Source organism: Acanthisitta chloris, unplaced genomic scaffold (assembly GCF_000695815.1).
Source record: "Acanthisitta chloris isolate BGI_N310 unplaced genomic scaffold, ASM69581v1 scaffold6964, whole genome shotgun sequence".
In the NCBI taxonomy this organism is placed as follows: Eukaryota; Metazoa; Chordata; class Aves; order Passeriformes; family Acanthisittidae; genus Acanthisitta; species Acanthisitta chloris.
This window is the reverse complement of record NW_008669791.1, coordinates 144,481-156,308: the sequence shown is the minus strand read 5'-3', so window position 1 is coordinate 156,308 and position 11,828 is coordinate 144,481. Positions and strand designations below refer to the sequence as shown.

Genomic DNA, 11,828 nt, shown 5'->3' with positions numbered 1-11,828 from the left:
TTAGTGTGATACCTGGATGCAAAACTCAACTGAAACACTCCCAAATGGGATTATTCTGCAGCACACCTAGAGCACACGTGGGTTTTGTATACCTACGTTTGTGTCAGGGCTAGTGCAGGTCTGGAGGTGACCACACCGTGGCCGGATGTGGCTGTGCCCCAGCCTGGCTGCTGCTGGCCCTGGGGCCACCTCAGCCCTCAGGCAGCTCTGCTGAGAGGGGCAGGAGGTGCACACCCCTCTCCTGGGCTCCCTGTAAGTCTCAGTGTACACAAACACTGTGCTCTATGGAAGTTGGACGTGGCTTTGGTCCTCGGCAGCGATTTCCAACTCGCCCAGGTCCAGATGTAATTAAGATGAGTCAGACGGTTATTTCCAAGCTAAAATTTGTCCTTCCTCAGCCTGAAAAAGCCTTGAGAGCCACTGAGCTCTGGGATGTCAGGCACAAAGCTCTTTGTTAGCACGCTGATGGCTGAAAGGGATGTAGGTGACTCCTGAATTTTGATGGCTTAGAGTGCTTTGGAAGTGAAATTTGGGGATTGAATAGGAATAAAGTGTCCAGGGCAATGCTTGAATATGTTTTCTCTTGTCTATTGTAGACATGTTTTTGATGATTTGTATTTACTCTTAAGCCTTTGAGGTTACAGATCTGTCTTTGTGATGAATCCAATTATGAACTCATCAAAAATGGGAGTATTTTGGGAAAGGAATTATCAGCTTCTGTGAAAGTAACCTGAATATATATTCTTAATTGGCAGCATCTTAGCCCAGATGTTGTTACATATTTGAAGGGAACAATGAATCATAAAGTTGTTTTAAAAAGATTTAAGAAACACCTCTCAAAGGGCACAAGAAAGTCACAAACATTGAATTATCTGTGTTTTTTAACACGAGCAAAATCTCTGTCTCATGACTGGAAGGAGGGTTCAGCTGAGCTGGAGAAGCTGCTCCCCACTTCTGCAGAATGGGTGAAAGGCTTAATGCTTGTGTTTTCCACCAAATCTTGTAATATTTTCTTCACTTGTGCAGCTATCACCATGGGGGTTTTGGCTCTCTGAAGGCTCCACAGCAGTAAGGCAGTGCCAGGTCAGGTCAGACAGCCCAGCCCTGCCTGTGTGTGAGTGCACTGAGCACGCAGGATAGCGTTTCCTTCCTTCTGGCTCAGCAGCCTGTGGTGTTCAGTGAAGACACAAGTGCTCAGGGTCTCCTTGGAGCAGGCTCTTTGTCAGAGAAAGTTCAAACCCAGCCAAGGCAGCTGTTAAATAGATGAGCAGCATCCTCTGGAGGCCTTTCCAGTTGGGGTGGATGAATCTGGAGGAGTTTGAGTGCAGGTCATGAACTCGCAGTTCACCAGACCCAAAGTGCTGCCCACCTGGTCTGGTCACAGGGAAGCTCATGATATTTTCCAGCTGTCTGTGTTGTAGGGAACAGTTCTCACATCTTCACTTGCTTCGGCTCCTGCCGCTGGAGAGCAAATAGTTGGAATGGGATGCAGGGATGGTGACTGGGATTCTTCAAAGCTTTTTTGACCATGGAAATAGCTGTTTTAAAGGTATGAGAGAGAAATAGGTGGAGAGGTGGTGCTATCCTGGTTTTCTGGCTGGGGAAAAAGAGAATTACTTGCCAAAGTCACACTCCAAACTCATGGCCAAGAACAGTAAAGACCTTGGAAAGCCTTGATGATGTTTGTGCCCATCTGGATCCCACCTCAGCTTTGCTCTTCCTGCCTTTTACACTCTGACTCAGCCTGTGAGACAGCCCTGCTCCTCAGATGTTCAGGTTTCTGCAGAACATGCTTGCAGAAAGCTGCAGCAGTCCTGGAGTGACCCCTCCTGCTCTCAAACAGCTCCGTGGTTCCCCTTGTGTGCACAGGGCCAGGTGCTTTTGTTGGCAAACACCCTGTGCCAGGCCCAGCATCGCCCTGTTCTGGGGGAGGCAGTGTGGTTGTGTAGAAGAGTTTCATTTTTCTCTCCTCTGTGAAGGAATTCAGTGTTATTCAGTGGAATCCTCTCTGCAGGTGGAATTTTTGGGCTCTCGGGCTGCAGTGTGTGCCTGCACTTGAAAATTTGGCCCTCGACTTGGAAACAGACATGGGCAAGTTTCAGCTCATTCATCCAAGCTGTCCTTTCTCAAGGACAAGGAGTAGGGCCAGCACAGCTGAACTGCTGCAGCCAACTCCTGATGTTTCCAAATAAAATGCCTTGAGTAAGTTTATTTTTCCCTCTCGAACCTAAATTTAGCGCCCTGGAGAAGCTGCTTTGGCAGCGAGTGGATGGTAACGATGACAAGATCAATCTGTGGATAGTTCTGGGAAGATTTGGAAAGTCCTGGTAAAACAGAGTTGGTTTCATTCATGTTTGCAATTTGTCCACAGCCCAAAGATCTGCTCATGAGCTTCCAATGGTTGAAAGACAAGACATTGACAGCTGCTTTGTTTATGGAGGACAGCAGATGATCCTGACTGGACAGAATTTCACAGCAGAGTCCAAGGTGGTGTTCACAGAAAAAACATCAGGTAAGGCAACTTTTTTTTTCTAGCTTTCCCTGATGGGATAAGGCAAATCCATAGTGACAAATGTCATCCTGAGGTTTGTGCTCATGATTAACGCTACTCGAGTGAGTAATCCCATTCAAGCTCATGTAAGTAAAAGTATGTGAGTAAATTGAGACTTGGGAGCAAATATTTGTGTTATTGGTTCACAAGAATTCATGCACTGGGAATCAGTAGGATCAGGATATGTTATCAGAGAGATGAGAAGAGTATTACATGTTCATCTCTGCTTATTCAGTCTCACATTTAGTGAACACTCTTGTAGAAATCACAACTGAAATGAACATTCTTTAGTGATGTGAACTGCAGGCAAAGATTGTATTTTCTTCCTTTCAGAAGTGTGTGGAGGAAAAGATGTACATAATGTATATTTTTATATCAAAGTAAAATTTTTTAATACACACAAATAAATAGTGGAATACATTACATTCTGTATTTTTTATTGTGAGCTTTGTGCTATTAAGAAGACTTGTTGCTCTGAAGTTTTCTGTCAGTAAACTGAATTAGAGGCAGCACAAGGGATATATCCAGTGACTTGCAAGGGCTTTGAGAGATTGCATCACCCAAGTGAACAGCATGTGTGTGATCTGTGGGTAATGCCTTTGCAAAAAGTAGGAATGGAGCCAAAAATGAATGTATATGGTGATGTAGGGGAAAAAACCACTCTATGGGTCCCAGTTCCTCCTACCCTACCAGCAGCCAGGCTGTTCTGCAGCAGGTATGAAAGGCTCTGAAGAACTGTGAAGGTTCAGCTGAGCCAGTGCAGTCAGAGCAGCTTTCTTGGCACACTGTATTTCCTTGTAAGCCCATGTGTATTAATTCCTTCCCACTGTGCTGCCACTGTTCCACCGATGTCAGTGAGTCGTGAAGGTGCATGGGAACATGCTTGGCAGCCCACAACAGTACCTGTCCCAGAAATGCTCTGCAGTGACTAAAGGAGATGAGACACTCCAAGGAGGTCGCTCTTAATGCCATTTCGAGGAAACACCCGGAACGCCCTGCCCCTATTTCCGTGGGAGAGCAGAGGAGGCTCTGGCTGGAAGAGATGTTAGAAAGTAAAACGAACAACAACGTTTTCCACACTAAATCGAAAGCTTTTCTTCGCTGCTGGGGAAATTGTGGAGGGTTTTTTGTTCTTTTTTTGCCTCCTGGTAGGGGAAAGGCATGGCTGATCCCAGCGGCATGCCCAGGCTGGAGCAGGGATTTGCTCGCTGGTGTTCCATATCCTGCCTCCCCCAGCAGCCCTTGGCCTCTGCAGGCAGTCTCAGTCTGCTTGACTTGGGATAAAGGATTGACAAGAGGGGAATTAGGGGATGGGAGGCCCAGAGTCAAACCCTTGCTCTGAATCAGAAGTCTGTGCAGTTTGCAGTGGGTTATCTGGGGAGCTCTGTGCTGAGTTCTCTGTGTCCATGCACTGTTTCATAATGCAGAGATGCCCTGAAGTGCTTTTAAATGAAAATTGCTGTGTTTAATAGGTGTATCTTAAGGTGAGGGAGGTTGAGAAGCTGAGCTGGATGTGGAGATTGTGCAGGGGCTGATCAGACTGGCTGACTGCACCATAGTGAGGATTCCCCTTTGTGCTTGGGTCGTCAGAGGTTAATGAGTGTTATAAATGAAGGTCTTGTGCACCTGAGACTTTCAGCTTGCCACATGGCACACTAGGCAGTTTGAAACATCACTCTGCTGGCCGTGCCACACGTGTTAGGCTGCAGGAGCAGAGAGCTGGGAGGCCCAGTGCTGTGGCTGGGGATGTCTGTGGGTGGGAGGAGGAGGATCCTGCCTGGGGCAGCTCTCACTCGCTGCAGGTCCTGCACAGCACCCTGCTCAGGGAGCTGAGGAGCTGCTCAGAAGCAGAGTAAGCCACAGTAAGCATCCCAGTGGGTGGACAGCACATCACTGCTGTGTCCTGCTCCAGGTGCTGCCCCAGGAGCCTGTGAAAGGGTTGTGTCTCTGGCAGGCAGGAAGGTGCAGCCAGCTCGCAGGGGAAGCTTGGTTTTCTCTGAGTTTCATTTTAACTGCTCACAAGCCTTGTCTGTGCTAGCAAGTGGTACTGGATTTCCCACTTTTGCCACTGGTTTTTGCTCTGTTGGTAACCAGAAGGGTGAGAGGAGGAGTGTAGGTGACTTTCTAATGGCTTTGGCATGGCATAGTCCATAGAACTCCTTGACTTGCTTCTGCGTCCAGTATTTGAGAGTAGCGAGACCTTTTTCTCCCCAGAGACCTTTCTGCAAGTGCCTTTGTGCAGTGAGGTACTTTCCTGGTAATTATTTCTGGACTCCAAACCCTGGGTCTGTCCTCAGTGTGGCTCAGTGTCTGCAGTGCAGTGGATGCCAAGGAGGTGACAAGCAGTCGCCTTGCAAAGCTGTGGAAACTGCTGTTGAGTATCACAGTTGTAAATTAGGTTTTATCCCCAAGAAGAACACTCAAAACCTATTTCCATTTCCTCTGAATCTTTTAGACAATTCTTCACTCACTCCTAGCATCACAGAGGGATGTAGAACCATTTATATTTGTGGCTGAAACACAATGAACAGCTTTTTTCTGTCTGTCTCACGGCAATACAAATGTATACTTCTCTCTAGAAATACCTGGAAAATAAAGACTATTCCCCAAATGTGAACATAAGTGCCTTGCATCACACAAGCCACAGGCTGTGGCACTGAGCTCAGCAGTGAGAGGCTATGAAAGTCTCTCATTTTAGGCTCAGGGCAGGAAACAGCAGCAGGAAGCGAAGTGAAGGGGCTGGAGCTCAGCGCTCTGAGGGGACAGAGTACTTGTGTCTGAAATGGTGATGCATAAACAGCATCAATTTTCTTAATGGTAAGGTTTATCAGCATGTAAGCTGTAGAGTTTTGTGCTCTTTCTAAGGTGGTGGGAGATTGTTGTCTGTAGCTGCTGCGAGCCAAGGGGAGTCACGAATTCGGTACAGTCAGCCCAGCACACACAGAGTTCAACTGGAGGAGCTTGAAGATCTGAGCTCAGTGACACGTAGCTGAGCCCAGCTCAATAAAAGTGGGTCAGGGGAAGCATCTAGATTGGATTGTGCTGATAGAAATGTTTGAAGTGCTTGTATTCATTTAATTTTGATCTGAAAGAGAGAGCTTGAAAAGCAGTTTTACAGCTATCAAGGATTTGGAATATGCTGAAGGTCAAGTGTGTTAGTGTTTGGTTGGGGCCCAGATCTTACAGTGCAGTTAAAAAAAGATTCGGAATTCCCCCTTTTTATTTGTTTTAATTGCCATGTAATAATTTGCAAGTCAGATGTTGTTGGTTGCATTGTGTTTACTCCCATTTGTGTACTGGTTACTGCTGCTCTGCTGTCAGTGATAGAGGAGTTTCGTGTTTCTCCAGGAGAAGAGTGCAAATGGACTGTGATTTCCTCTGCCAAACTCTTATGGTGGCCACATGGACATCATGAATCATCGCTAGGACAATGTGGGTGGTGGAGGAACAACCCAAACAGAAAGAGTCCATCCTTGGAGTGGATCCACCATAAATCTGTCCGTTGGGCCAGGCAGTGGAAGGAGGGGAGGTGGTGCTTGCTGTGCCCTTTGAACCGAGGCAGCTGCCAAGGCCCTTCCAGGGCCATGTGACAGAATAAATCTATCCAGCTCTAGATTCAGGCAATGGTGCTTTTGAACATACCTGAGTGTCTCCTGGTTTCAGGAGAGCTCACCATGGGCAGGATGAGCACTCTCATGTTCAGTATGGCAGTGGTGAGCTGAGGATTCCATCTGCACAGTGCTCAGAATGCCATGTCTGAACAGAGGCATTTGCCTCCATTCCCTAGGAACAAACCACATGTGCAGTGGGGACCAAGACCCACGAGTCCTTCAGGACAATTCACTACAAAATCCATGTTGGGATGGCACTATGCCATGTGTAATGTGAACAGAAGGTGACTTGGGTCCTGGTTGTGGTGACAGTGAGGAGCCAGGGCTGATGGTCATGTCCTTTGTGGGAGAGGTAAAAGGAAATTCTAAGTCTGTCTACAGCAATGTTCTCCTTTTCTCTTGTGTCAAGTCTGAAATTTTGTACCATGCCCCAAACAGGGAACTAAATCCTCGTTAGTAGTCTGACAATTTCATGAATGATCCAAAAACTCCTGGGGAATGCAGAAAATAGCAAACTATTTTCAATAATTAGCTCTGTGAACTGCAATGTTAATGATGCAATTTTCTCAAGCAAATTAAAGATTTAAAAAAAGACACAAAAAGCTTCTTAAAGAAAACTGTCACTGTTTTCCCAGATCCATCCAAAAGAGATGTTTGCTATTTGACCCAATACGCAGCTCTCAGTATTGAATGCAAGCACTGAGCTCCCACTGATTTTCTAAACTGATGAACTTAAGGTATGGAGAACTGAGAGGAACAGGACTTCTCTTCCACCTAGGCTCATAACTCAGGCACAGAATCAATCCACTGCTGAGCATGCATCAAGTGTAGGTTTAGAGCAACTTACCCTGAAATAAAGGCCCAGCATCTGGGGAGAAGAACCCAAACTATGGTTTGGGGTTTTTAATGGGAAAGGCTAAGGAAAAAAAGCACAAATATCTGGGAATAGTTAGAGCTAGCCAAACTGAGAGTGGTACTGTCATCTGTAATGATTCAATTTGTTTGCAGTATGTGAGGTTCTACAGGAAGTATATGAAATGAACTTGTTATCTTGCTGTTTTCCTGATAGTTTGGAAAGAGCACGTTCCCTGCTCCACACAGTTTGTGGCCGTGGTCCAGCATGTAAAGCTGGATGCATTTCTCCTCCACCCTGAACCTGCTGGGTGAAGCAGGGGAGCAAACCACAGATGTCTGTCTGGAGGTGCACCTGGTTTTTGCATTAGCTGAAGGGGATCACCTCCCAGGCTAATCTCCTCATGCCTCACAGTGCAGCAAAGTGAGCTCAGGGCCTGCTCAGGAGTTCTCTCTGCAAGAAGGTGTCCCAAGTGGGGGAGGATCAGGGCAGTTTTGTTCTCTTTGAGCTGTTTTGTGTGTTCTTTCTGCACTAAAGAAAGCGTCTCAGGAAACCCCACCATCTGTGAACGCTGAGGAGTACCAAGTATGAATCAGGAGGATGAGAGTTTGCTGGTTTTGCAATGCAAATTAGAGACTTTCAGGCTAAATGAGGCACCTTCTGCTGTTCCCTGCTCTTATAGCTGCTAAACCCAGCAAACCTTTCCAGCCAAAGGTTTATCCCCTGGCTGAAATGTGCTGCCTGCCCCAGGTGTTCTTGTAATCCCCTGGGGCAATGGTCAGCCATCCAACTGGGGATCCCAGGAAAACACTGCAAAACAGGAAAAAATCTAAGGCTCACACAGAGAAAAATGCTGCAGAAACGGAGTTGCCATAGCTGTTAGAGGCTCAGCGAGACAGGGTGGAATCCAGTGTTTTGGAAGGTTTCCCCGTATGACACAAGATTTTGGAATTTTACAGCTGGTAAATCCTTATTAACACAAGCAGCCACTGTTGGCCTGGGTTCCCTGGCTCACTCTTTGCTATGGGGGCGCCTCATGGAAGTTTGCCTGGTCCTGATTATTCAGCTTCATTGTTTAGGGAGAATATTAAGAAAATAATGATATTTTTTGGCACAAACAGAGGGCAGAGAGACAAGCTCCCATCACCTGTTGACAGAAAACTGATGGTGAAGAAAGCTGGCATGGGGAGTGGAATTCCCTGTTCTCCCACTTAGTCATCGCATCCTGGTGTGACTCATTTTATTACATGGAGGTTCCCAGTGGTTTTATTTTGAGAGAAGCTTTTGTTTAATAATTTATACACACACACACACAAACACATATAATCTTAAAAAAAACACAAGGGATCTATTCTGATGGATTGGCAGAAGGAATCATTTGGAAGAGCTCTGGAATGTGAGACTGTCCCTGCTGCTTCGCTGTTCAACTACTGTATTTATGTTGTATTTTAATGGGAGTTGAATTCCTCAACAATAGATGGGGAGAAATCTCCTCTAGACTTGTTCTCACTGTGCAAAATGTCAGATTTGGGGCTGGGCTGGATGGTGGATGACTAATCCATTGCCCTTTTACCTCCTAGACCTTAACTTGTGTCTTTGGCCTTGGTGACTCAAACTTATGTCCTCAGTGAAATGAGGCACTGGCCTCTCTTATAATGAACAGAGCTTCATTAACTGCAGTGGGCAGTCTTGCCTCAGAAAGGAGGAGAAATCCATGAAAATGAAGCTCAGTAAAGAACTGAATAGTTTGACTTGTCGTGTTAAATACATTTGTGCTGTGTTTGCTGTACAGTTTGGAAGTTATTCTGAAGCAAGAGCTTAGGAGGAGACAACTGCTTAGGAGCAGATGCTGAGCAGCCTTGCAGTGACATGGGGCAGAACAACTTTCCAGCTGAATTGGTCCTGTAAAGAGCAGCAGAGGCTCTGAGGAAGCATTCCCTGCCCGTAAGGTTTCCACATCCCAGAGTGGTGTCTGTTCTGCTGGAAAGTATTCATCGCTCTCTGCTTTGTTCTTGGGGTGCCTCTCAAAAACCTTGTCTGTTTTCCAGAGAAGTCTGTCATCTACTGATAAAAGCTGACAGAGATAATTGTTGTGCTTTTTTGGAAGACCTTCCAAGAAACACAGTGAATAGGGACAATTCATTGCAGGCCCAAAGGGAACTCTGCAGATGTGTAGTGGGAGCAGCTTGTCCCACGAGCTGCCTGGCTTTGGGGAGCTGGCATGGTTTGCTGCCTGGGAGAAAGGTAGCAGGTTGTTCATTAAGTCATTTGTGCAATGCCTGACTGCAAGGCAATGTACATTTTCAGGCATAAAATCAGATGCAGGCACAGAATCCCATAAAGCATCGGAACAATAGTATATTTAGTCTTCAGCTGAGAGAACTGCAAAGAAAATTTCCTGAACCTATCAGTCCATCACTCATGCTTGTTCAAATAAAGCAGGAAGTTTGTTTCTCTGCTAGTTACTGACCCCAAAGCCATGAGTAAGGGATCGTGAATAGTGTGTAAAGGCTGTAACTGCTTCAGAAAACCTTTAATTGGCTAATTAAAAAAAGCCCTATAAGGGGCTGTAGAGAATCACCCCAAATGCTCCTAATGCACACTGACATTTTGATTTTCCCTAGTTTGAAGCAAGACTTTTGGTATGATTGCAGTTGGAGTTAGAAAGGGTAAAATTACTTTCTTCCAACTACTCATTCATTGCTCCAAAGAGTGCTGACTCAATCAGATCTCTCATCAGGGTTTCAGGCTCATGGCCCTGAAGCCACACAAAAATCTCTGTTTCCTGAACATTTCACTGACCTGTGGTGTTAAAGAGTTGCCAATGAAGACAAACCATTAAATGAACAGGGAACCACAATAGTCAAAATAATGGATGAGGCAGCTATGGCTGCTAAGACCTCAATGTCCAAATCCAGAAGTATTTTATCATCTTTAGTGGAACTACTGCTCATTCCAGAGGCATGGATTGAATTCCCTGTAGTGGAGGCAGTATTTGAAAGACACCACACAGGTGGTGGTTTTCCTACCTGTCCATTATTGAAGCAGGTTTAATTACATGCCATAAACAGTAATCTGGACTTGTAGACTTTAGATTAAATTATTAGTCAAACTGGGGCTTCATCTTCTCGGTTTCCAAGCAGAAGGGGCCCAGTCCTACTAGTGTCACGACAGAATTACTGGGTAGTTAAGCCATAAGGATCCTCAGGAGGTCGTTGAGCACAACCTCCTGCTCAGAGCTGGACGTGCCTGTGGTGCTTAGGCACCAGTTGGGTTGTGGCACTGGAGAGAAGGGCTCACCACGGTGCACCCAGGCTGTGATGGGAGTTCTGTACTGGGGGCTGTGCTCTGCTGTCACACCAGGGTCAGGATTTTTAGCGCTTCTTTGCAATAAATCCCATTTTTGCTAATGACTTTCTTCAAACTTTAATTTCCTCCTAAAAAAAATTGCATTTATGTGCATTCTGAAGATGATAAATGTGTTGACAGTTTGGTGCAAGTTCAAAATCTCCTCAAATTGTCCTGCAGATGATCCTTAGGCTTCTCAGTTTATCCTTCCTGCTCTCCACTAACTCCCTGAGTGTGCACAGTCAAAGGTTTTCTTTTCATTTCCAGCAAAAAGGAGAGGTTAAAGCAGAGAGAGAGTTCTGAATGCAGTTGTATTTTTCATTTGATTCCCAGCCTCCCTCATCCTTCTGCCAAGAGCTCCCCACAATGTGCACATCCAGAGTGGTTAAAGGCAAAGCAAATATTGTCTCGGGCTAAAGCGAAGCAGTGAGACAGATGGAGCCACATCATCATATTTAACCATAAAGGTCAGGGGTGCTGCAGAGTGCTTTGTTCAACAGGGCTCCACACAACGGGGATTGCTGCTGCAGGTTTGTTAGAAACCTGTTTAGCTGCCACAGGTGTGAATATATGTCCAAACAGAAGCATCTATCACTGTTAAAATGGTACCCCAACTACATCTATTTCTCGTTTGGTTGGGTTTATTGTCGTTCTTTCTCTTGATCTCCACAGACTTTGGACTCAGCCTAGACATCATTTGATTTTTATGGTTGGCTTCATTAGCTTTTAGTGCAATTTCAGTGCCTTGGTCACTAAATCAAACCCACTGTGATGTGGCTGCATGTGCCTCACAGGCCTCTGGAACATGGCAGATGACTCAGAGGCTGTTTCTACTTCAGTTCATGCATTTTGGAACAGCAAACCCGTTTGATTTCTACCTTCTTTGTGAAGTTAGTGCTGTCATATCTGCACAGACTGTTTGAATTTAGCAGTACAAAGATGCAAACATTCTGCCTGGAGCAGAATATTCCCACTTGGCTGTCCTTGCTGTCAGGACATCTTCGTGTTGTACTGCTGGGACAGTTCTAATGTGTGTCTCTATTAGAGCTCTTACTTTATGGCATATTTTCTTGTTTCCTTTTCCCTCTTTTTTTCCTTAGAGTGGTATAAACACTGATCCTTTGGGGTGTTTTTTGGAGTGTGGGGAGGTTCCTCCGCACACACTGTGATGGTTTCTTTTTGCAAAGGTCACCTGGAAAAGGAATCCCCCATTGAGTACTTACTGCCTTGTCATCAGACAAGTATTTCTCTTACTTTATGGCATATTTTCTTGTTTCCTTTTCCCTCTTTTTTTCCTTAGAGTGGTATAAACACTGATCCTTTGGGGTGTTTTTTGGAGTGTGGGGAGGTTCCTCCGCACACACTGTGATGGTTTCTTTTTGCAAAGGTCACCTGGAAAAGGAATCCCCCATTGAGTACTTACTGCCTTGTCATCAGACAAGTATTTGCTGCATTTCTAGTATTT

General features: G+C 45.6%; 1 protein-coding gene across 1 annotated transcript in view; it reads left to right on the top strand.

The window, feature by feature from the left end:
- The window catches only part of NFATC2 (nuclear factor of activated T-cells, cytoplasmic, calcineurin-dependent 2), a gene marked incomplete at its 3' end in the record, with an annotated part of 26,896 nt that overhangs the window by 9,401 nt on the left and 5,667 nt on the right, over window positions 1-11,828 (top strand). The window contains exon 3 of the mRNA XM_009073440.1: window positions 2,372-2,512. Within this exon, the coding sequence (XP_009071688.1) occupies window positions 2,372-2,512 (141 nt within the window). The remainder of the gene's footprint in view (window positions 1-2,371; window positions 2,513-11,828) is intronic.